Source organism: Podarcis pityusensis (assembly GCF_964106645.2).
Source record: "Podarcis pityusensis genome assembly, chromosome: 15".
NCBI lineage: Eukaryota > Metazoa > Chordata > Lepidosauria > Squamata > Lacertidae > Podarcis > Podarcis pityusensis.
In genome coordinates this window covers 7,046,050-7,070,113 of record NC_138040.1, presented here as the reverse complement: position 1 = coordinate 7,070,113, position 24,064 = coordinate 7,046,050, and the positions used below count along the sequence as shown (strand labels likewise).

Sequence of the window (24,064 nt, the reverse complement as noted above, 5' to 3'; positions counted from 1 at the left end):
GAATATAAATAGGGGAGGGATAATTTTTTTGCAAACACCTGGCACATGTAAAAATGGAAAAATGACCAACCGCCTCTAGGTTTTTATGTGCGTGAAACATGTATAGGATGGTGTTTATGGTAGTGTGTTATATATGTGCTGACAATAAGTTGTGTCAGGTGTGTGTGTAAAGGCTTTGTGTAAATGATTAAATACTTCGACAACTGTACAAAATATATGCATACAACAAATAAAAAATAAACACATAAATGAACAATAACTCAGACAAATGAAAACACTGCCCCACTTAAGCCCAAATAAAGAGAATTTTTAAAAAGAAATTTTGATTACATAAAGGGGGAGATGTAGTTTGAATTTGCTATTTCTGAGATCATGTTGAGAATTTTAAACACACACACACACACACACACACGACCCAGTAAATGAGAAAACACCTTTTATTTCACTTATTTCAGAAGCAATGCCTAAACACTCCTGAATTAAGATGTTTTGGGGGTGTTGGGACTTGATGTTAAACTTCTGCCTGGAAAACAAATGAAAAATCTACTTTATAATATAACAAGTCAAACTTTTGCATATTAAACAGTACTGTTAACAAGGGGATGGATTTTGTCAGTTCAATGCAGGACTGGAAAAGCAATTCCAAATCTTTTACTTCCATGTGCAATAATTAACTTGCATGTTTTTTTTTGTTTTTAAAGATGCCCAACTTGAATGACTTTGAAAGAGGGGGGTACACAAATTGGGCTAGGAATTGCAAGTGGTGAATGGGCTGTCACACTCTGGCCCAGTTTGTGGGCTTCCCATGGGTATCTGGTTCATCACTGTAGGACAGAAAGAAGGGAGGCCAACAGTAGATGGAGCCAGAGTCCATAACAGGGAGAGGCAGAGCCAATTAATTTTGTCTCCATCTTTCTCTCATTTGAGAGGGCAATCCTGAGACAAAGGAGGAGGAAGCTGGCAGCAAATGCCACCTTCTTGACTAGTTGTGAGTTGGGGGGGGTGCGCAGATGTACCACTGGCCTGGTTTAAGAAGACCTTTCTTAAGTTCTTATGGCTGGATTGGTCTTATGTGTGATCTGGCAGGGTTCTACTTGTTCCAGAACCATGGAGTATACGGCTTTTGATGACTACCAGCCACAATGGCTATGTTCTACCTCCACTGAATCCCAGTTACTAGGAATCACAAATGGGGAGAGGGTTGCTGCCCTCAAGCCCAAGTTGTAGGCTTCCTTTTGGAGGACCTGGTGCACCATTGTGAGAGCAGGATGCTGGACTAGATGAGCCTGGTCACGCAGGGCTCTCTTCCTACGCCCAGGGAAGTCTCGTCTAGCTGAATGGAATAAGCACGACTGAATTGTTAAAAACAAACAGACCATGGCGGGGATTCCATGTACTGCAGGATTTGTGGCTTCCATCATTTTCTTCTCTTTTGCTTCATGTTTTTGCGTAGGGAAGAGACATTGCCTCCAACAAGGAAGGGAACACTGAGTGAAGAAGAAACTTAATCAGCATGGCTAGGCTGGTCTAACTCTGTCACAAAGCCCCGCCTAAGCCCATGTCTTCAAGACAGACTTCACCAACCTGGTGCCCTCCAGATGTTTTTGGCAGTCAATGCTACCCTCTATATTGGTCATAAATAAGGTACGGCAGGTGGGGGCTGGGTGAGGGCAGGCTGAGGTGGGTGGGGCAGGGCCTCATTTGCCCTAAGGGACTAGCCTCCTGTGCATTGCAATGCTGTGAAGCATGTTTCATCAGCCTCCTGCCTGCCAGCCCCAGACTCCATTGGCTCCTAATCACTAGTACTAGGCTCAAAACCAGGTACCAGTGTGCTTCCAGATGATCTGTTTAGTGACCATTCATCCTGAGTGCCCCTGGTCCACTTCCTCTGGTTCAGTGTCCTGGTCATTGCTGCACTCTGGGGTCATGACAGGTATTGAGGCCACATTTTGACAGTCTCTCCCTAGAGAAGCCTGCCTTATCCACCACTATCAATTTCCTTGGGACTTGGACAGGCCAGGACTTGGGTTGGGTGAATCTGTCTATTTTGGTTTCAATTTCTCATTTTTCCAGTCTTGAGTTCAGTTCTCCACATTTCCACATCAGTTAGTGTTTGTTTGTTTTTTCAAAAATTATCATGAAAACCGATTAGCATTTTATTGCAAATTTATCCCAATACACACATACTTGTATGCAGTTTTGCCTATTATACACATTTTTGCAAAGCAATTTCCCAGTGTATTTATTATTACTAATATATGCATTTTATGCTCACGTTATGCATTTTTGCACGTTTTACGTGACTGTATAACTATTGCAAAATTCAGAGAAGTGCAACTTTCAAAGGATGGCTGTGTTTTGGTTTGCTTATTCTTTAGAAAAGTGCAAATTAGGTAGGTTCATCTTTAAATGCAATGAATGAATTGAATTTCTCCCCCAATCCTAGCCAGTACATGAAATTTCACCACTATTTGCTCCACACTGAATCCTCTGCAAATATGGGTAAGGGCCCTAGTTCAATGGTGAAGCATCCGCATTACATGCAAAAGGTCCTAGGTCCAATCCTTGCTATCTCCAGAAAGGGCCGGGAGAGAACCCTGCCTGAAACTCTGGAGAGCTGCTGCCAGTCAGTGTAGACAACACTGAGCTAAATGGACCAAGGGTCTGACACGATATAAAGCAGCTTACTTATTTTAAATTGTCGCAGTGATTCGGCACAAGCAAACTTACAGGACAGGGGACTTCGCATACACCAAATACCATAAAGAAGAACATCAGGGGCACCATGACACACAAGATGGCTATTTTCAGGAAGATACCTATCTTTTTCCTGTCCTCCATCTCATCTGTTTCTGGGGACAGAACGAGAAATACGAAGCATAAAATAGGCGAGGTAATGTAATAATGAAAGATAGGATCTGTATTGTAGGGTATGTTCACATTTACAACTTTAAAAGGCAGCACAGTTGTTCCCCTTGCTGCGTTTCAAGATGCATTTGCAGAGTCTTGCTCACATCAGAGAGGGGGTGGGGATGCTTTCACCCAATATGCATGACCTTTTTGTCTTCCTTGCCCCTGCAACCCCCCCCAACGCCTACTCATGAAACATATGCTAGGGTTGCCATATTTCAAAAAGTAAAATTCTTCACATCCGCAAACCTTTTTTTTAAAGAAACCCATCAAAATTGTTAAGCTTTTTTGGGGAAACCTCCCCCGCAAAATAGTGATTTTTAAGCTTTTGGAGCTGTTTCCACTACTTTTTCCATCACATTGCCATACATCCTGGTTTCCCCCTGAAATTTTGCGGATTTAGCAAAATTCCTCCATGACGCCGTTTTTACACCCGGAAACTAGGACACGTCAGGAATTTTCCTGACGTATGGCAAGCCTAGCATATGTTTTCATCTGTGCATGTGCAATGGCTTAAATGTTCACAGCACAGATACGGTGGATTAAGTTTTCTAGTCAGATTTAATCTGGATCAGGGCTGGGGGGGGGACCGCATCGGACAGCAGTATTTGTCAAGAAACTGCAGGATCAATATGGACCATGGCTAACATGTGAATGTGGCTTCAAAAAGTAGCACTGGGAGCCACTGGATGTGGAGTAAGCATTAATGCGAACACATCTGTAGTCTCAAGACCAGGCTTCCTCAACCTTGGCCCTCCATATGTTTTGAGACTACAATTCCCATTATCCCTGACCACTGGCCTTCTAGCTAGGGATCATGGGAGTTGTAGGCCAAAAACATCTGAAGGGCCAAGGTTGAGGAAGCCTGGTCAAGACATTTTGGTGTCTGAGGTGGAAAATCTGAGTGGTATTTTCCCACCTTTCAGCACACCAACAGTGACTGGTGGGGCAGAAAGCGGGAAGACTAACAGTAGGTGGAGCCAGAGCTAATGATGGGTGGAGCCATGTAATACTACTTTTAGTCCTCCTCTTCATTGAGTTCTACAATGGCAAAACTGAGAATAAGGAGGAGATAGCTGACAGTGTAATGAGAGAGCTTGTAATTTGTTGACACTCCCTCCGTGTTAAGTATTTGGCAATCTGAGGACTTGCTGTGTCCAGTTCTGGGCACCACAATTTAAGAAGGATATTGACAAGCTAGAACACGTGCAGAGCTTTATGAGGAATGGTTGAGGGAGTTGGCTATGCTTAGCCTTCTAAAGAGGAGACTGAGAGGATATATCTTCAAATGGGTAAGGGACTCCCACATGGAGAATGGAGCAAGCTTGTTTTCTCCTGCTCCAGAGGGCAGGACCCAAACCAGGGGATTCAAGTTACAAGAAAGGAGATTCCAACTAAACATAAGGAAGAACTTAGGGTCCCTTCCAACTCTACACTTCTATGATTCTATGATCTTTACTAATTATTCTGCTGTTGTTTGTTAAATTCACTAGGACTGTTAGCTGCTTTGAGATGGGATTCCTTCAATCCACAGAAGAACTCCTTGGTGAATTTTGCACCTCAAGTCATGCAAAAAAGGTAGGATCTAAGCTTTTTTTTTAAAAAAATGATGATTACAATTTAAGTCTCCCCTGACTTCTGTCCCTGCAATATAGCACAGTATGCAGTATTTATTTCGGCTGATTATCCTACTTACTTAAGCAAAACTGAAAAAAACCACAAATTAGTTACCTTGACATGTTGTATTGATTCGGATTTCATTTGCCTTTTCCAAACTTCTTGCAAAATTTTCATTATTAGTTTGATTGCTGATGATGAAACAATCCGACACCCCTGGCAGAAGCACTGTGAACAGAAATTGTATCTGGGGTGTGTTTATCTGCCAGGGAGTTAAATTAGAAAAGTTGAAAAAGAATGCTTGCATCTTGCAATGTCCCCGATGTCAACACCTCCCCCCCCAGCATTATACATATGTTAAAAAACCTGGGTGCCATTTTTTCAGCCCAAGGGCCACATTCTCTTTTGAAGAATCATATGAGGGCCACATGCAGGGTCAGAGGCAAAAAGGAACAATTACCTTTTAACAGTAGGCTAGTTTATACACACACTCACACCCCCTTCTCTGCCCTCTCTCCTGACAAGCAAGAGGTATTATTATCCAAGGACACATTCCAGCCAGGCACACAATTCTCAGGCTTCAGTGCAAGACCAGTGAGGGGCGTGGCCTGGGAGGAGTTCCAAGGGCCAGATACAGAGGTCCAAAGGGCCACACTCAGCTCCCAGGCCTGAAGTTTGCCATTCGTGTCAGGGATGAGTCATAGAAGAGGGTAAGATAGCGGGGGGCCGCTAGGGGTGCCTTGGAAGATGGCGGATATTAACATCTATCCAGCTCGCACGAGGTAATTAGAGGCTGATTATGGGGAGTAAATCAGTCTCCCTCATCTCACCCGCTGTTGCCATAAATCACTCCCGAGTTCGGAAGAAGGAGGGGGTGAGGCACTGGGTGCACAACCCTCGGCGGGCCTCGGAACTCCTCCGAAGCTGCTTCCAGGTGCGAAACTAGTTGCGTTACTTAAAAAGAAAAAAATTGGTGAAAGATAATGCACATGCTTCAAGAGAGGCAGGAGGTTTTTATCTGCTAACAATTTTACCATCGAAATGAAGAAGACTGAGACGGAAGATTACATCAAAGTACTACAGTCATGGTATGTGGAATGGAATGCAACGGAACTGAAAGAGGGGCGAAATGACTTTTTTTTTTTTTTTGCTCTATGTGATTAACTAATAACCCTCCCTCTTAGAAGATCCGTCACAGCAATTAATTGGCAAATGGGACCAGAAAGGAACTGTGTGAGAATAATATGAACTTAAAGGTTTTACTTTGTGAAGGATTTGGAAAGAAGAAGGGCTCTCTTTGTGATGCAGTAAGAATGGAAATGTGATACGAGACCTGTGTTGCAGGAGGTTTGGTCTTGGGGAGGGCGAGCCGAAGATTTATTATTTTCGATGAGATTGCGAACTGGAAAGGGCAGCCCTCCTGGATAAAGACTAATTTACGATGCAACAGGTCAGGAAAGTTAAAGAGCGAGCTTTTAGACTGTATTTCATCGGAACGACAAAATGTGATTGCTTGCTCGAGCAGACATGCCTGAACTATTGGATGAGAGTGATTTACAAGAGAGCATTACAAAGCCCACACAGAAACACAAATAAGACTGTTTTTTTTCAACCCACTTGCGGAGCAACTCGGAGGTGAATGAAAAGCAAAATGAGTAATGACAAGGATTGAGAAGAGGGGACTGGAAATATCATTCTTAATATGAAAGCAGCACAAATATTTGAGGATTGGACTCCTGCCGATCAAGAAGCATGGGTACCCCCCACAAAAATTTATAATTTGGAAAATAATTGGATTATATGATTTGTATTGTTATAATTTGGATTAATTGGTTTGATGTGTTTAATTTGGTAAGATGAAACTTAATAAAAATTATTTAAAAGAAAAGAAGAGGGTAAGATAGCAGTGGGCCCACTGAAATGAACAGGCCAATGTCTATTAAGTTCAGTGGGTCTATTCTGAATTGAACTGACATGGAATACAACCCAATGCATGGCCCTCAAGCTCTCCTTCCTTTCCTTACCTTTCCCCATAATACTAGCTTCTGCCTGACTCTGGAGGCTCTTTCTGTGATCGGCCGATATCAAGCAGCATTTAGCAGCACAGCCCCTCTCATCAGGATCTGCGATTTGTTTCAGGCCATAGAAGAGATCCATAGCTTTTAGTTTCCCTCTGTACATCTTTTCGGAAACAATGAAGTGTACTTGCATGGTGCCTTGAGGTCCAGAACATTGCAAAGCAGCCACAGTGTGATTTCTGGACAACTCCTCTCTAGATGTGTTTTCACTTTCTGTGGAAAGACAAAGTAAAAACAAGAACAACCCAAAACCAGTTGTTACTTAAGATAAAGGAATTTAATAAGTTGGTCTTAGGATTCAGCTACATTGGCTAAGAAAAAGCGTTTATATGTGTTGTATATGCATTATAACACTGTGGCACCAGATGGCGCTGTGGAGTTCCGTTTTTGCCAACCGGATTTCTCATACAAAGTTTACAAAGCACTTAACTTAAACGCTTCTTTGATGTGTCTAGATCCAGCCTTAGACCATTCCAGCCTATGCCTTGCCACCTCTGAAATATCACCTTCCTTGCATTCCAGCTTGTTTGTGCCCTTCTCACCTTCCTTTCTCCTCCTTCTCACTTCTTTGCACACTTGCTTAAAAGAAGAGGCAGATTCACATGTGAGCTCACTCTCTGCGGAAAGGGTGGGGAATCTCTGGGCCCCAGACCTAGTTAGGTCCAGTGTGACTTGCTGTGCTATAGAAATCAATGGTATGGAATACTGTGTGCATTTCTGCTCACTGCACCTCAAAAAGGATATTGTGGAGCTGAGGAAGGTTCAGAAAAAGGCAACTGAAATGATCAAGGGGGTGAAGCAACTCCCCTATACAGTATAGGAAAGGTTGCAGCATTTGGGTCTTTTTAGTTTAGAGAAAAGACAAGAGAATCGTAGAGTTGGAAGGGACCACAAGTGCCATCTAGTCCAACCCCATGCAATGCAGGAACCCAAAACAGGGCTCAAACTTGCGACCCTGAGATTAAGAGTCTCATGTTCTACCGACTGAGCTAACAAGAGACGACTTGATAAAATTATGCATGGTGTGTAGGAGAAATGGACAGAGAGCTTTCTGCATCTCTCATAGCAGTGGTGCACAGGGACATCCAAAGAAGCTGAATGTTGGAAGATTCAGGAGAGGCAAAAGAAAGTACTTCTACTCACAGCAGTGTATACTTAACCTGTGGAACTCGCTGCCACAGGAGGCACTAATAGCCACCAAACTGTGTAGCTTTCAAAGAGGATTTAGACAAATTCATGGAGGATTATCAATGAGTACTAGCCATGACGGCTATGTTCTGCCTCCAGTAGCTGGCTGGAAACAGCAGGAGGGAAGAGCGCTGTTGCACTCAGGTCCTACTTGCAGGTTTCCAGTCGGCATCTGGGTGGTCGCTGTGAGAGCAGAATGCTGAGAATGCCTCCTGCCTCGATGATGTATGTGGTGGAATGCAAAGCAATGAATTTTCAATAAACAGATGATGTTATACATGTTCACTGCAAAATTTGTGCAAACAAATGCGAATGCTCAATAACCACCTCATCAGGAAGCAACCTGAATTAACCTCTTTTTGAAGCCAAAGTGAGGGACCTCTGGCTTCCCACAGATGACGTTGCTGGACCAAGACTCTCACCATCCTACTCTGCTTGCCAGCCACACTGGCTGCAAGGGCTGATGGGAGCTGGGAGTCCCACAACACCTGGAAGGCTGTATGTGCTCCCCATCCCTGCTTTAAACAGAGGGTTCCTTGAGAAATCTCAGTGGTTTTGGCGGCCTCTCCAGAGGAGAAGGCATTCCTGAAGCTCTCCTACCTTTCAGTATGATGGATATTCTTTTTGTGCTTTTAGGAAGGAGTTCAGAGAATCTTTGCACACAACAGTGATAGTTCTGGAGTCCTGAAAGGGAATGGGCAGAATGGATGAACAGCCTTATATAGGTGGACATTCCTCTCCAATTTGTTTGTTCCTAGCTGAGAAAAGTCTCCCCATTGCTGCAATGTCTATAATGGTTCTTTGCTCTTCCAAACTAGGTTTCTTTATCCTGAAGTTGGCCCCCTTATAGGAAAAACAGAGCTGGGAAGGGAGAGGTAGAGTGTGCTTAACTCTCCTCCTGGTGGCTCCTTTGGGGTCCTTTGGGGTGTGCCTGCAACTTGCACCTGGAACCCTGCAGTGGAAAAGTCTTATGGGGGTGAGGGTGGTTTTCAGTGAAAAAGCACCAGCTAGGGAAAGGGTTCTCTGCTCCTGCAGCGGCTTTTTCCTTTGGCCCTCCAGATGTTGATGAACTACAATTCCTGTCAGCACCAGCAAGCATTGCTAAAGGGCTAGGGATGATAGGAGTTGTAGTTCAGCATTACCTGGAGGTCCAAAGGTCTCCCAAATGTACCCTAGAAGAAACAACCACCACATGTGTTTTATTCACGTTTCTATGAACATATTGTTGTGAGCTTGGGGTATATGTGTGTTAGGCTGTATAGTCCACCTTTGACACTCTAACCACAACTCCACACTGGCTGTAATTTTGGACACGCAACCTTGGGAAAAGTCCCATTTTGCCCAGTGGAACTTTCTTATGAGTTAAATGCATTCTGCATGTTTCACTGAGAAACTCAACCCACTATTTATATATTTTTTTCTTGTACAATTTGTTTGGATTCCTTCCTTTACCTTTTGTATTGGAATATAGAATAATCTTTTTTTAACAGAAAGAGTGATTTGCTTACCTTGCTGACTAAAATCTTGCATCAGCGATAAACTAAACAACAGTATAATATCCATAATGTTGGAATGAGAATTAGGTCATGATTTACTGTTCAATTCCTTGTTTTCTTTTCTTCTATATGCACATGCCAGTTTGAGGTGGAAGTTGCTTCTTAAAAGGGACTGTAAAATTGCTAGGTAGAGTTGGGAAAAAATTAATATTGTTCCCCCAAAAGATCACGATTGCCCTGATTTAAAATGCCTGAAATCAGAAAATGCAAACTAATTCATCTGACAGTGCTGACTGTTTCCTCCTTTATTTTAGCAGTTTATTCTATTTTAAGATCTTTTATTGCCACAAGAAGATGTGCTCTAGGTAATAATTTCCATTATAAGCATAGTGTCCACAGGTTTCTCTTAAGCATTAAATGAAAGATTAACAGGAGGAACTCAGTCCTCTAGGGATCGCAGCCTGTATATATACGGACAAAAAAAACCTCATCTATGCCTATGCCTGAAATTCTGTTCTGTTCCATTGTGCTGTATCCAGTTCTAGAATGGATAGGTTATGCTGCTTCTGTTGTGTGGCCTTCTAGAATTTGGGACACTTCCAGAGAACCTGTTTATTGAACATTCATCCTGATTTGCTTGTAGGACATAAGTCAATGGCATACCTTCCAAGTGTCCCTGTTTTCCAGGGACAGTCCCAGAATAATGAAAGCCATCTTGGCTTCTGATTTGATCCCGGAATGTCCCTATTTTCCCTGCCAGCCCCACTGCCGCCAAGCTCGGGGAGGAGGATGAACCAGCACTTGTGCTGAGCGGCTGCTACAGCTGTGAGGGAGTATCCCCTAGCCTCTCCATGGCCTCTCCATGGCCACCGCGTCTGCAGCATCTGCTGGAGAGAAGGAGAGGCTGCCACTGCCAAGGCCCAGCCTTGCATGATGAGCAGCTGGCTCTGAGGGGCAGGCAGAGGAGGGCAGTGCCACCCTGGGTGGGAAGAAAGGGGGAGGAATGAAAGGGGGATTACCAGGTTTTCTCAGAACGGTGGAGTGGTGTACTGGTGATGGAATTCCCCCTTCTTTTGGACACTGAGGTCCAGCGCTGAGGGCATTCTGGCGGTTCCCTTACTGTGAGAAGTGAGGTTACAGGGAACCAGGCAGAGGGCCTTCTCGGTAATGGCGCCCACCCTGTGGAACACCCTCCCACCAGATACCAAGGAAATAAACAACTATCCGATTTTTAGAAGACATCTGAAGGCAGCCCTGTTTAGGGAAGTTTTTAATGTTTTGAAGTTTTATTCTGTTTTTAATGTTCTGTTGAAAGCTGCTCAGAGTGGCTGGGGAAATCCAGCCAGATGGGCAGGGTAGAAATAATATTTTATTTATTTATTTATTTATTTAATTATTATTAGAAATGCTCTGCGGAGGGGAATTGGAAGTCGAGGAGGGTCAGTTGGGAGGGGAGATTGAGAAATGTCCCTATTTTCAAATGAGGAATGTTTGAGCTTTTGCAATGGCCCAACTAGTCCAGCATCCTGTTCTCACAGTGGCCAACCAGACGCCTCTTCCGGGAAGCCCGCAAACAGGACCTGAGCATGACAGTACTCTCCCTACTTGTGATTCCCAGCAATTGGTATTCAGTGGCATACTGCCTTGGACAGTAGAGATGGATTGCAGCTGTCATGGCTAGTTGTTTTTTTGTCTAATCCTGTTATAAAGCCATCCAAGTTGGATCAGCCATAAGGCCAGTCTAGCCGTAAGAAAGTAAGAAAAGCCCTGCTGGATCAGGGCCAGTCTAGTCCAGCCAGCTGTTCACGAAGTGACCAACAAGTTGGCCCAGTGGGAAGCCTAAAAGCAGGACCTGAGTGCGAGAGCAACTCTCCCCACCTGCTTTTTCCAGAAGCCTGGCCTTCAGAGGCACACTGCCTCCAACTGTGGAGGGAAAACATAGCCACTGTAGCTAGAAACTATTCACAGCCTTTTCTTCCAATGTTTGCATTTTTCTGTTTGTTTTCAAGGAGTATACAGGCTGTCTTGGGGCCTTTGTAACTTCGTTTTGCAAAAAAATCACACTTCAGAGTAGATTTACCACTGCACACATTTAAAGCATATTCAGTGCACATTTAAAGCACACCCCCACAGTGGTACAATTCCCATTACCAGGGCTGGCCCACCCATGAAGCAGGGTGAAGCAGCTGCCTCAGGTGGCGGAAGCCCCCAAGGCGGTGCAGCCACTGGCACCCTGCCCACCCTGCCGCTGCAGGCACTGGCGAAGTGGGGTGGTGGGAGAGGCAGCAGGGCAAAGATGGACATGCTGCCCAGCACCCATAACAAAACACAATTCCCAGAATTCTTTGGGGGAAGCCATATGCTTTTAATGTCTATTGAATGTGCTTCAAATGTATGGTGCGTATCTGCCTTTCAGTTTCTTTTGCGGCCCTTGGTTTGAAAGTCATCTGTTCAAAGGATGTTTGAAGGATTCGTTCTTCTTCCCGTTGTCAACACAAGGTGGTGATAGAGATTGGCTTTGCAACTTAGCTTTCTTTATCCTGAAACAGCTGTGGTAACTGCGTTGCTGGATTTTCTTTTTTGGAACAGAATGGCTTTGTGAAAACTCAGTTTGGTAGAAATGGACCTTTACTGGATTAGGGATTGAGCTGGATGACTGCTTGGAGGTGGTGAATTTGATTGATGTTGAAGCCTTGTTGGCTACTCCTGAAGAACATGCACACTCCTACCTCTAAAGCACATTAGAACATTTAGATTCAGCTTGTTTCAACTGGATCTGACTTCTACTCGGATTCTTTAGAAAAGTAAAGTGTGTTCATATGAGCTTTATTTCTGTGTGTAATGGTGGGGGCCTGATTTGAGAGAGCAAGGAAAGAAAGAATCAGAGGAGTTGCGCTCATGATGATCGCTCAAAAATCCAAATGTGCCCACAGGCTTTAAAAGGTGTGAATCTCTGACCTTAAGTCTCACTCTGCAGTGACCAAATTCAAAGGAAGCCAAAACCCTGGGGAAACGCTTGCACCCCTGGACAGAGATGTAATCTGTGATGTTGTCTTGCTTTGTTCGCTTTCTGCAAATAATTGAGCCCATCCCACTTTGCAGCTCTTTCTCTTTCCCAATTCTGATGCTCCTTCGTAGGATTTTGAAATTGCTTTCAAAGTTTGATGTGTGTTTCACAACATTAATTCCAAATAACATGTTTGGTTTATGTAATTTGACACAATTTTACTACAGACACACAATGTATGTTTATGTGGAAAGGAGATTACTTGCGTAAAGTGATGCTAACATAAAAGGACATATTGCTACAAAAAAGCCCCCCCAATGAAAACAATGTAGTCCAGGATATTGTAGTCTCACATAATCTTGTGGAATCTTGCTCAATCTATACAGTGGTACCTCGGGTTAAGATCTTAATTCGTTCTGGAGGTCCGTTCTTAACCTGAAACTGTTCTTAACCTGAGGTACCACTTTAGCTAATGGGGCCTCCCGCCGCCGCCATGTGATTTTTGTTTTCATCCTGAAGCAAAGTTCTTAACCCAAGGTACTATTTCTGGGTTAGCGGAATCTGTAACCTGAGGTACCACTGTACTGACTTTGATGAGGCCATGAAATAGTGCAGGGGTGTCAAACTCAAATTCATCGGGGGCCGCATCAGCAGTTTGGTCACCCTCAAAGGGCCGGTTGTATCTGTAGGACTTACAGTACAGGAGAGAAGGGTTCAGGCAGCCGTTGGATCTGTCACATCACAGGATGGCATGTGCTCAATATAAAAACAAGTGGAGGTTTCCTGAATGCATGTAAAGTGGAGGTTTCCTGTGTAGAACGGCCGGCGCCGCTAGAGGGCAGACGTTCTCTGGCTTGTAGGCTGCCGCACATGCGCTGAAGAGGCGGCTTTCTTGTGTCAAAAAAAGAAAGAAGCGAGAATAAAAGGTGAAGGCTGGCAGCCGGTGGCGGCTACACGGGCCACATGACGAGGTCTGGCTGGCCTTGTGTTTGACACCTGTGAAATAGTGAATTATGTTATACCGTATTTTGAAAGCCATTCTGAAAAATGAAAACATTGTTCACTCTCCTACCCCTGGAATTCTAGCTAATGGCTACTGTTCATATGAGAGAGAGAGAGAGAGAGAGAGAGAGAGAGAGAGAGAGATTACACACATGTATCAGAGGCAGTGGTACTGGAAGAGGCAAATATCACCTGTGTTGAAGCAATGATTCTTCAACATCAACTTCGTTGGACTGGTCATGTTGTTTGGATGCCTGATTATCATCTTCCAAAGCAACTACTCTATTCCAAACTTAAAAATGGAAAGCGTAATGCTGGTGGTCAACAAAAGAGGTTTAAAAACTCTCTCAAGGCAAATCTAAAAAAATGTAGTTATAAACACTGACAATTGGGAAACACTGGCCTGTGAGCGCTCCAATTGGAGAGCAGCCTTTACCAAAGGTGTCATGGACTTTGAAGACACTCGAACTCAGGACAAAAGGGAGCAATGAACTAAGGCACGTTTAGCAAACCCTCACTATGACCAACTCCCACCTGAAAACCTATGCCCCCACTGTGGAAGGATGTGTGGATCCAGAATTGGCCTCCACAGTCACCTCTGGACACACCACTAAGACTGTGTTCATGGAAGACAATCTTACTCGGCTATGAGTGATCGCCAAAGAAGAAGAAGACCAGCTTTTCAAAGTCTGGCGGTCTTTGAAAAGCCCCTTTGCCTCTTAGCACTCCGCTAGGTAATCCTATTGCTCCCCAGAAGGCAGTACCGCCCACTTTGGGAACCACTGATCTACCTGAATATATAAGCTGTTAAGAGAGCCTGGCCGTCCTTGGAAATCCAGTTGTTCACATCAGTCAGCAGAACTAAGCCCACAATAAGCTATTTTAAGCAGCTTAAGGATTGCACCAAATTGCTGCATAAGGATAAATCTTTTCTTTGCCCCAACACTGCTTGGCCAAAAAAAAGCACCTTGCCACTGGGAGTTTCATAACAGGCTATCTGGAAAAGAGCTTCACAAAGGAAAAGGTCTGTAGCTTAGTGATAAAACACCTGCTTGAATGCAGACCACCCCAGGATCAATTCTTCACATCTCCAGAAAGGGCTGAGATAGACTGCTTCCTGAAATCCTGGAGAGCTGCTTCCAGTCAGTGTAGACAATACTGAGCTAGATGGATTAATAGTCTGACTCCGCTCCCAGTGTTCCTAAGAGCTGATGCTTTATCTTGAAAAACACAAAATGTTTTTCCAAGTCTCGTCATGGCACCTTGCAGACAAAGCTAAGCTTTCTTGGACTCATGATAACTCTTTATGCATCTGATGAAGTGGATTGTGGTTCACAACCATAAGAAATACGTTAGTTTTTAAAGTGCTACTGCACTCTGGGCAGTTTTTGCTGCAACAGACTAACATGGCTGCCCCTCTGGAAATCTGCCCCCCAATCCTTCGGCTTTCTGGTCATTATATGCGAGTGATTTCTTCTTGGCCTATTCTTTATTAATAGTTCTACTGAATTGTTGTTGTTGTTGTTGTTGTTGTTGTTGTTGTATTATTATTCAATTTATATATCACCCTTTATCAAAAGATCCCATTTGGCATCTAACAAGTTCTGGAGGGCCACAGGTTCTTTGTCATTTGTCTTTGTCACATTCTCTAGTCCATGACATTTACACCATAATAAGGCTGCATACATACCGTACATTTAAAACACATGTGTTGCCCCCCCAAAAAAATTATGGGAACTGTTGCTTGCCAAGGACCCTGGGAATTGTACCTCTTTAAAGGGTAAACTATAGTTCCCAGGATTCTTTGTGGGGAGCCACATGCATTAAATGTACTTCAAATGTGTGTGTGTGGGGGGGTGAATGCAGCCTAAATCTATGAGTCTTTCGGGTGTCACAAGACTTTGCTGTTTGTCTTACACTAATCTAACACAACCATCCCTTGTTGGGGGGGGGGGGGCCCAAAGCAACAAGCAGGTATCTCTCTGTTGAAATAAAGCAAAGCTCACTGGTAGAACACGCTTTGAATGGTGTATGCTCCCAAGTTCACAGCCTGGTACGTCTGGTTCAAGGCTGTAAGGGGAGCCTGTCTGCCGGGAGAATACCTTTGCCTGAGACCTTGGGGAGAGCTGCTGTCAGCCAGGAGCAGTTGGTATGTGGCAAGATGATCACGCTCTCGTCACAGCCACAGAAGGAAATTGGGCGTGCACAGTTGATCCTGTGGGCACAGCATACCAGCCAGCAGGACTGGCAAGGATCCAGTGTTGGATGACTGAAGTCCTTGGATGTGGAAATCAAATGTGCTTCATGGTCGGTCTCATTTCTGAAGAGTGGACAGATTCCCTTTGAAAGGAATGGGAACCCCCCCTTCCTTTTCAATAAAAATTGTAGTGAGAGTTGGGGCTGCAGCAGGGTGGGGTGCAGCTAAGGGCAAAAGCTCCCTAATACCCAACATGTGCCCACAGGACTGCTTTGATTGGTGGAATTGGCATTACTACAGGTGCCCCATAATACCTTGTATAATATCCATAATACCCATTCTGCTTTCGTAAGGACTTGGTGGTTCAGTGTGGCAGCACCTGCACTTTGCAACTCCCTGCCTACTGAGATTAAGCAGGCACTTTTAAAATTTGGTTTTATAAATTAGAAAATGAATAAAAAATAATTGCCCCCCCCAAGAGAGATCCAGCAGGTACTTTCACTTTTACTCTCTTCGGTGACTGCTAAAAACATCCTTATTTTGGCTACCCAGATGCTTAGAAACTTGAGATAATTTAAATCAGTTTCAGCATTTTAAATTTTGTATGTTTTAAAGTAGAGCTGTAAATTTTCCTTGATTTTCTTGTTTATCTTCTTCTAAACTGCTTTGAGGGGTTTTTTCCCAATCAAGCAGTATATACCGTATTTTTCCGTGCATAAGACTATATTTTTCCCTAAATTTTTGAAGTTTAAAATAAGGGGTCATCTTATACATGGATAGTGCATAGTGCATTTTCCTAATTTTGGGTTTTAAAAAATAGGGGTCATCTTATACATGGGGGCATCTTATACATGAAAAAATACAGTATTTTTTTTTAAATAAATAAATAAATAAAAGTTCTCCCCATGCTACATTCACAATACAGTGCTCCCTGCCCCCACAACAAACATTTAAAGCACATGGCTTCCCCCAAAGAATCCTGGGAACCGTAGTTTAAGGGTGCTGGGAATTGTAGCTGTGTGAGGGGGTGAACTACAGCTCCAAGGTTTCTTTGTGGGAAGCTATGACTGTTAAACTGCTATAAATGTGCTTTAAATGTTATGGTGTGGGTGTGAATGAACCTTAAATTCATCATAAACTGGCTTATGGGAGGGTCATAGCTTAGGGGCAGAGCATTTGGTCTGAATGCAGAAGGCCCTAGATTTAATCCCTAGTATCTCCAGCTAGGACTGGCAAAGATCCCTGTCTGAAACCATGGAGAGCTGCTGCCGGTTGGTGCAGACAAGACTGGGGTAGAGGGACCAGGGACCTGCTTTGATATAAGGCAGGTTCCTATGTTCCTTAATTACCTGAGAAATTAATGGAAGGCTTTATGTAATATTAATTGGCTCGGTTTACTGGGCTCCTGCCCAGCCTAAGGACAAACCACAGGTCATCATGCCCTTCTTGTGGGGGTAATCTATTCTGGCCGTAACATGACACACACCCCTTAAACCAAATACAGAACAACCTTGCCCTTTTCAACCTGCAGCTACTTCCAAAGCAAAACCTCTTCCTCCATGCTTCAGCGGCTATGCACATCCTTTCTCCATGTGGCAGTGCAGGAATTGGGGGGTCCTGCGGTCCTCCTGGGCTGGGCAAGAACATCAGCCCCAGCCAGCCTGGCCAACACTCAGGGATGAGGGAAGTTGTACACTGAGTGCATCTGGAGAGCCCAAGGGTCCCCACACTTTGGTTAAAATGATAATGCATTGGGTAGTCACTTACCATGTACATCAGGGGTCAGAAACCTGTGGCCTCTCCAGGTGTTGTTCAGACTCCGACTCCCATCAGCCACAGCAACCAGCGTAGTCATGGATGAAGGGAGTTGGAGTCCAGTGAGGTCCAGGGTCCAAATCCCTCTTAGCCATGAACCCTGCTGGGTGACTGTAGGCTGCTCACAGCCTCTCATCCTGACCTACCTCACAGGGTTGTCGTGAGGATGCACCACTTTGGAGAAAAGGTGGAGCATAATTGCAATGTTAAGTAACTAAATGATACCAGGAAGGCTACAGATATCCTGCAAGGCTCTTCCACACATATATAGTGGTACCTCGGGTTACATACGCTTCCGGTTACAGACTCCGCTAACCCAGAAATAGTACCTCGGGTTAAGCACTTTGCTTCAGGATTAGAAATCGTGCTCCGGCAGCGCGGCAGCAGCAGGAGGCCCCATTAGCTAAAGTGGTGCTTCAGGTTAAGAACAGTTTCAGGTTAAGAACGGACCTCCAGAACGAATTAAGTACTTAACCCGAGGTACCACTGTATGGGATGATCATGTGGGCTCTAACCATTCCCCCAAATTCTGGGCGGGTAAGTGGATGCTCTGTTCCAGCAGCCGCAGCCAACGTGGTGCTCTCCAGACGTTGCTGAACTACAACTCCCAGTGACCACTGGCTATGCTGGCTGGGGCTGATGGGAGTTGTAGTCCAGCAAAGTAAACTAGAATTACACATCCAGGGTGGGGCACCCCGTTGTCTGCCTCCTCTTGCTTTATTAATCTCTGCGCATCGCCTCCCTTGCAGTTTGCAGCGGGTTAACTCGCGCGCTCTGCCCAGCGGTCTATTATGAAACTGCTGCTGTAACAGTATGGGAATTGCGAAGCTCCTGGCTCCTCCCACCTGAGTCCCGGGAGCCAACGAGAGGGCTCCCAGGGCCGCTCAGGCCACAGCCATCTCCTCATTGGCCACTCCTCCCGGGGCGTCTCTGATTGGTGACACCCCACGGCTTGGTGTGAGCGCGGGCGGCCAATGAGCGCGGCGCGTTTGCTTGCTTTTGCTTGCTGCTGCTGCAAGGGGACGCGGAGGCTGGGAAAGTGGGTGGCAAGCAAGTGGCTGATGGATGGAGGGTCAAAGGTGATTGATCTGGAGTAACCGGCTTCCCATCACACCACACCGGTGGCTGATGTTGCTTTCAGCAAACAAACAAACAGACGAGAGAGAGAAAAAATTAGAATAAAATAAGGAGTGGAGGAAGGGGGGGGAATAAAGGAGGAGTTTTAAATTATCCTTTTTTCCCCTCTCCCCCTCTTCCTTTCAAAGAGATGGGAGGGACTCCGGCATTGAGTGGGAAGGAGGAGGAGCTTTAGGCTGGTGTGTTACACGCACAGGCACCACGCAGACTCTCGCCCTGAATGGGAGAGTGCCTGCCAACCATCTCTTCTGCAGCAGCAACAGGAGGAGCAGCGCCGCCAGCCTGCTGCGCCGGGCCTGGAGGCTTCGGGGGCATCCCTCCTTTCTCCGCAGAGAGCACCTGGAGGTGAGCACCACGTGGGCAGCCGCCCTTTTGGGTGTCGGGTACCAGTGTGCAGCCATGGTAGCCTTACAATGAAAGAAACGGGAGCGGGGTGGGAGGTCAGACCCTGGTTTCTTTCTTTCTCTCCCTTCCCAGCACCATCCCCGGCTCCTCCTTGTTTCCAGCCCTAGTCCATCTTGCGTGGTTTGAGTGCACAAGGAAGTGGGTCACTGTTGCATGTGTGTCCTCTGTATTGGGGGTGTTTTGGAGTCTAGATCTTGGGGTGGGGGGAAGGACGGCTCCCTGATGAACGAGGAGATAGGGGAAAGTGCTTTTTAATCACAGCCTGTGCCTGAGTATTTGCCCTGTACACATTCACCCCCCTCCCATAGCTGTCAACGTTTCCCTTTTTTAAAGGGAAATTCCCTTATTCCGAATAGGTTTCCTCGCAAGAAAAGGGAAAAGTTGACAGCTATGCCCCCTCCCCAAACCCTGAGAACTGTGGTGTACCCCTCACTAAGCTACAGTGCCCAGCACCCTTAACAAACTACAGTACCCAGGATACTTTGTGTGGGATGTAATATGCTTTAAATGTATGGTGTGTACACAGCCACACACACAGCAGTCTGCCAGGATTTGGTCTCTGGCGCCTAAACAGTTCTGCTTTAAAAAAATCTCTGGGAGATTGCTACTTCCTGAGGATTGAGTGGAAGGGGAGAGGAAATAAGATCCCCCCCCCCCCGTGGAATGCAGATGGGATCCCCAATGAAGGGAGCAACAAGAATTATTCCCCAGTGCAGGAAACCACTAGGGCAAGGAGGAGGAGTGTGATGATAGCACAATATATTTATTGTAAGCAGTAAATCTCCAGTTTATTCTAAGCAGGGATGGGGAACCTTTGTTCTTCCAGATGTTGGTGGACTCCCAACTCCCATCAGCTCCAAACAGCGTGGCCAGCAGTCAGGGATGATTTGTAATCCAACATCTGGAAGGCCACCGATAGGAATATAGCGAATTGTCTTATACGTACTGAGTCAGACCACTGAGCTTCCTATCTTGGTGTACACTGACTAGCAGAGGTTCTTCATGGTTTTAGATGCAGGACATTCCCAGTTCATCCTGGAGATGCCAGGGATTGAACCTGGGACCTTTGTGTGCAAAGCACATGCTGTATCCACTGAGCTATGGGCAGTGGTAGAAATTCAGCTACATAAGCTAGGTGCCAAATGGCTCCTTAAAACAGGGTTACAGTCACTAAAACAGAATGCCTAGTTGCCATTTTGGGGTCAGACGGCTCAAAAGTCTTATTTTCAATACAACCTTTTGGTTCCTGAAATTCATTCTGATTGTGCAGATAAAATATAACAGAATTCTACAGGATATGTTGCTAGTGTGTGAAAATAGTCAAGATCCAGGGATCCCCAGGCATGCACTTCCAGATGGTGGAGACGTCAGGTGCCATCCGGGCACCTGGGCACATTCACTTGGTTCCAAGTGCCCAATAGCCAGGTGCAAAATGCACCTGGCACCTGGCGAATTTCTAATGCCCAAGATGTTCCCCTCTCCTTCTGTAACTTTGGCATTTGATACTGGAGAGAGATTTTAAAGGAAAAATATCCCCCCGCCGCCACCCATCTTCTGATTGTATTTCTTAAAAACAGATTTTATTGTTGTAACCTATCCTGGGACCTTCTAAGAAATCATAATAATTCCACAACTTAGAAGCTCCCACAGAGAAAGCCATCTTCCAAGCCCCTGTATACCAATAGCCCCCCCCCCCGCAGCTGTCTTAACATCTGCGGGGGTCTGTAGCACAGGATATGTTCTTTCAGATACAGGCAGCCACTGTTTTAGGTGCCCATGAGATGTCTGTGACCACATGCGTGCGCATCGCATCGAACACAAAAGTGATCCAATAATGTCACAAAAAGTCACAAAAAGGGTGGAACGAGGATAGGTTGTTTGCAGGCTTTTTCAATGGGTTTCAAATATACATGATTTCACTTAAACGTGTGGTGCCTTGGAATGTAACCTCAACGTAAGTTTGGAGTTGTGTGTATTTGGGGCCTAACTTGTTGAGGGCTTTAAATGCTGGTGTATAATAATAAGAATAAGAATAAGTTCAGAGTAGGTGCACAACGGTGTGGCTGTGGTGATGATGAGGACAGACTGGCCGAAGTCTGCATCTGCCCACTGAACAAGATTGCAGGGTGCATATATTCTCTGTGAATTTGCTTGAAATGACCATCTCTCCCCCTCCCCCTTTGGCTATTTTTATTAAGGTCTGCCCTGAGGTCAGGTAATCCCTACTGTGTTTAAAATGATTAAAGAGGTTTGGGGTTTTCTGCTGGTCCCCATGATTAAAATCTCAAGCCTGCTAGAACAGTTGCCTTATATGCTTTCAGACTCGGGACTCACCCTTAGTGTAAGCATGCATTTTGCTGGACAGGGGGGTCCTCTATCACAAATTTTGGATGCTGTATATTTTCATGAAAAATAGTTCTTCTCTTGCAACACTTGAAAGTGGGTCCTGACCATAGCTCTCAACCTTCCCTTTCTTTGCGGGAAATTCCCTTATTCCAGCGCCGTTTCCTGCTGCTATCCCGGATTGTTAGATATCCCGCAGACTGTCCCCGGGGCAGGTGAGGCTGCTGATCCCTTATTTTCAAATCTGAAAGTTGACAGCTATGGTCCTGACCTTCATCTTGAAGACCAGTGGCCCAGAAGCACAATAGATTCAAATAATAGAGTTGGCCGGTTCCTAATATAGCCCAGTTAGGAAACAGGAAATCCAGATTCGAGGTTGTCTGGCCTCTCCTTGAAGGCATCCAGCAAGGAAGAGAGCCCACTCCCCCTGCTTAGCTGCTCTTATCTTCAAGATGTAGCTCGTAATGTTCAACCCAAAATCTACACTCTTGTACCCTCAGGCTGTGAGATCTAGTAGATGTTAGCAAATGGGCTATTGGATTTGGGTAAGGAAGCCCTGCAGACCTTGCCGAGTTCACCTGTGAACTTGCCGGGTTAGTCTTAAGAAAGCCACCATCTCTTAGGATATTTTGTGGGTTAAGTGTTTGAGCTATGAGCCAGGAAGTCTTAGACTCAGATCTCAGCCCAGCCATGACCTCCAATATTCCTGGCCACCATATCCGTAATAGAACTGTGAGTATCAAAGCCTGAACTTAGAGGAGTTGAACAGAGTTAAGCATGTTGACACTTAAAGAAAAAAGAAAAAGGTCATAGAATTTTCTAATAATTGTTGTTAGGTCAACTACTGATCTATGGCTCCTTCCTTTCTACAAACTGCCCTGCAGTTCTAAAGTCTCCAAAGAACAGTTTCATTCTTCTGGAAGAACCACAGGTAATCCAGAGAGGCAGCAATGTTAAGCCTTTATAGTGTCACAAGACTCTTGGCTGTTCTTGCTGCAGCAGACTAAGCAATTTACTGCAGCATAAACTTATCAAGCAGCAGAGCCCGCTTCAGCTACACAAAGCGTTATTCATCATTAAAAGTTAGAAATAAATGTTGTATTGAATAGCAACAAGTGGGAACGGCAACAAAACGTTGCAGTTTGTGGTGTGCTTCTGCTTGGCGTTCCAGCCAGCCAGCCTTCCTAAATTGAGCCCCGAGGCCTCTCATAGAAGCAGAGCAAGCTGCCTTTTGCAGATTTAGATCATTGGACTACGTAGCTCAATATTGTCTACACTGAGTGGCAACATCTCTCTAAGACAGGCTTCCTCAACCTCGGCCCTCCAGATGTTTTTTGCCTACAGCTCCCATGATCCCTAGCTAGCAGGGATGATGGGAATTGTAGTCTCAAAACATCTGGAGGGCCGAGGTTGAGGAAGCCTGCTCTGAGATCTCAGACTTGGAACCTGGAATCTTTTGCATGCAAAACAGATGTCCTACCACTGAGCTGAGAACCTTCTCACAGTGGTGCTTTTACCTGATGCCCTAAAACCCTTGGCTCTCTTTCAACCTCCTTTTCTTGGGTGGTGCTGTGGTGTAAACCACAGAGCCTAGGGCTTGCCGACTGGAAGGTCGGGGGTTCGAATCCCCACGACAGGTTGACCTCCCATTGCTCGGTCCCAGCTCCTGCCAACCTGGCAGTTCGAAAACACGTCAAAGTGCAAGTAGATAAACAGGTACCGCTCTGGCTGGAAGGTAAACGGCATTTCCATGCACTGCTCTGGTTCACCAGAAGCGGCTTAGTCCTGCTGGCCACATGACCCGGAAGCTGTACGCCGGCTCCCTCGGCCAATAAAGTGAGATGAGTGCAGCAACCCCAGAGTCGGCCACGACTGGACCTAATGGTCTGGGGTCCCTTTACCTTTACAGTGGTACTTCTGGATGCGAACGGGATCCGTTCTGGAGCCCCATTCGCATCCTGAAGCGAACGCAAGCTGTGTCTGTGCGTGTGCGGGTCACGATTTGCTGCTTCTGCGCATGCACGCGACGTCATTTTGAGCGTCTGCGTGAGTGGCGAAACCCAGAAGTAACGCGCTCCGTTACTTCTGGGTCGCCGCGGAGCGTAACCTGAAAACGCTCAAACTGAAGCACATTTAACTCGTAGTTCTATGTGTTGCAATGGAGAAAGGATTAAAACCTGACTGCCCTGCCTTCATCTAAGTTCACTCTTTGCTATCCCACTGAAGGAGTATGTTGCAGTGGAAACTCCAGTCTTATCTGAGCATTGAACCAGACATTTAAATCTCCACCCACTAGTCCCTTTGCAGGGTTGGCCAATCACTGCTTTGCAAAGGGGCACTCTTGACTGCCTTGATTGCCACCCAAATGACTTGCAAGGCACACATTGCACATGCTTTCTGGATTGTGATGCAAGATGGCAGATGTGCACAGGCCTAGGCTTTAGCATCCCCAGTTGACCCTGATAGGTTGGCACTTCCCTGCAAAGGAGGATTTAACTCAGGAGTGGGGGAGATGTGCTAATAGAGCCTTCCCTCAGCCTGTTGCCCTGTGCTGGCTCATGAGAATTGTACTCCAAAAGAGACAGAGGGCGCCACGTTGGGGAAGGCTGGCTTTCCAGAGCATCATGTGAGCCTCCTTGACTCTAGGATGGGTGGTTTGTTCTGAGCCAAGGGAGGGAAAAGATTAAAAGTACTTCAGTGGGTGGGTGCGGGGAGGCGAGATACTTTGTCACGGTTCTTAAAGTCAATAAAATGGGTGTTGTGATATTGGCTACGTCACAGTGTGTTGTAATCCCCGTTAGCCTGTGCAATCCTTTCCTTGGGATGTGGGGTTGAACAGGTTGGATGTGTGCCTTGATATTTCACTCAC

General features: G+C 45.5%; 2 protein-coding genes across 7 annotated transcripts in view; one reads left to right on the top strand and one right to left on the bottom strand.

Moving 5' to 3' along the window:
* Nucleotides 1-419: 419 nt before the first annotated feature.
* Nucleotides 420-9,808, bottom strand: LOC308464088 (uncharacterized protein C17orf78). Of its 2 annotated transcripts, none has more exons than XR_013979855.1 (7): nucleotides 9,302-9,808; nucleotides 8,394-8,477; nucleotides 6,552-6,818; nucleotides 4,642-4,789; nucleotides 2,731-2,852; nucleotides 1,377-1,487; nucleotides 420-523 (listed from the first exon to the last, which is right to left on the bottom strand). XR_013979855.1 is itself a non-coding variant. In XM_080983231.1 (7 exons), exons 1-7 carry the CDS (start codon nucleotides 9,354-9,356, stop codon nucleotides 512-514), a joined length of 765 nt encoding a protein of 254 aa, XP_080839357.1. In that variant the 5' UTR covers nucleotides 9,357-9,805; the 3' UTR covers nucleotides 420-511. The 2 variants fall into 2 exon arrangements, 1 of the variants encoding a protein (XP_080839357.1); XM_080983231.1 differs by having other exon boundaries at nucleotides 4,642-4,755; nucleotides 9,302-9,805.
* Nucleotides 9,809-18,334: 8,526 nt separating this feature from the next.
* Nucleotides 18,335-24,064, top strand: part of ACACA (acetyl-CoA carboxylase alpha) — a 195,360-nt gene continuing 189,630 nt past the window's right edge. For 4 of the 5 annotated variants that reach the window (XM_080982741.1, XM_080982739.1, XM_080982740.1 and 1 more), the window contains exon 1: nucleotides 18,335-18,792. In XM_080982741.1, the coding sequence (XP_080838867.1) occupies nucleotides 18,668-18,792 (125 nt within the window). In that variant the 5' untranslated portion in view covers nucleotides 18,335-18,667. The remainder of the gene's footprint in view (nucleotides 18,793-24,064) is intronic. The other variant, XM_080982742.1, reaches the window with a different exon arrangement.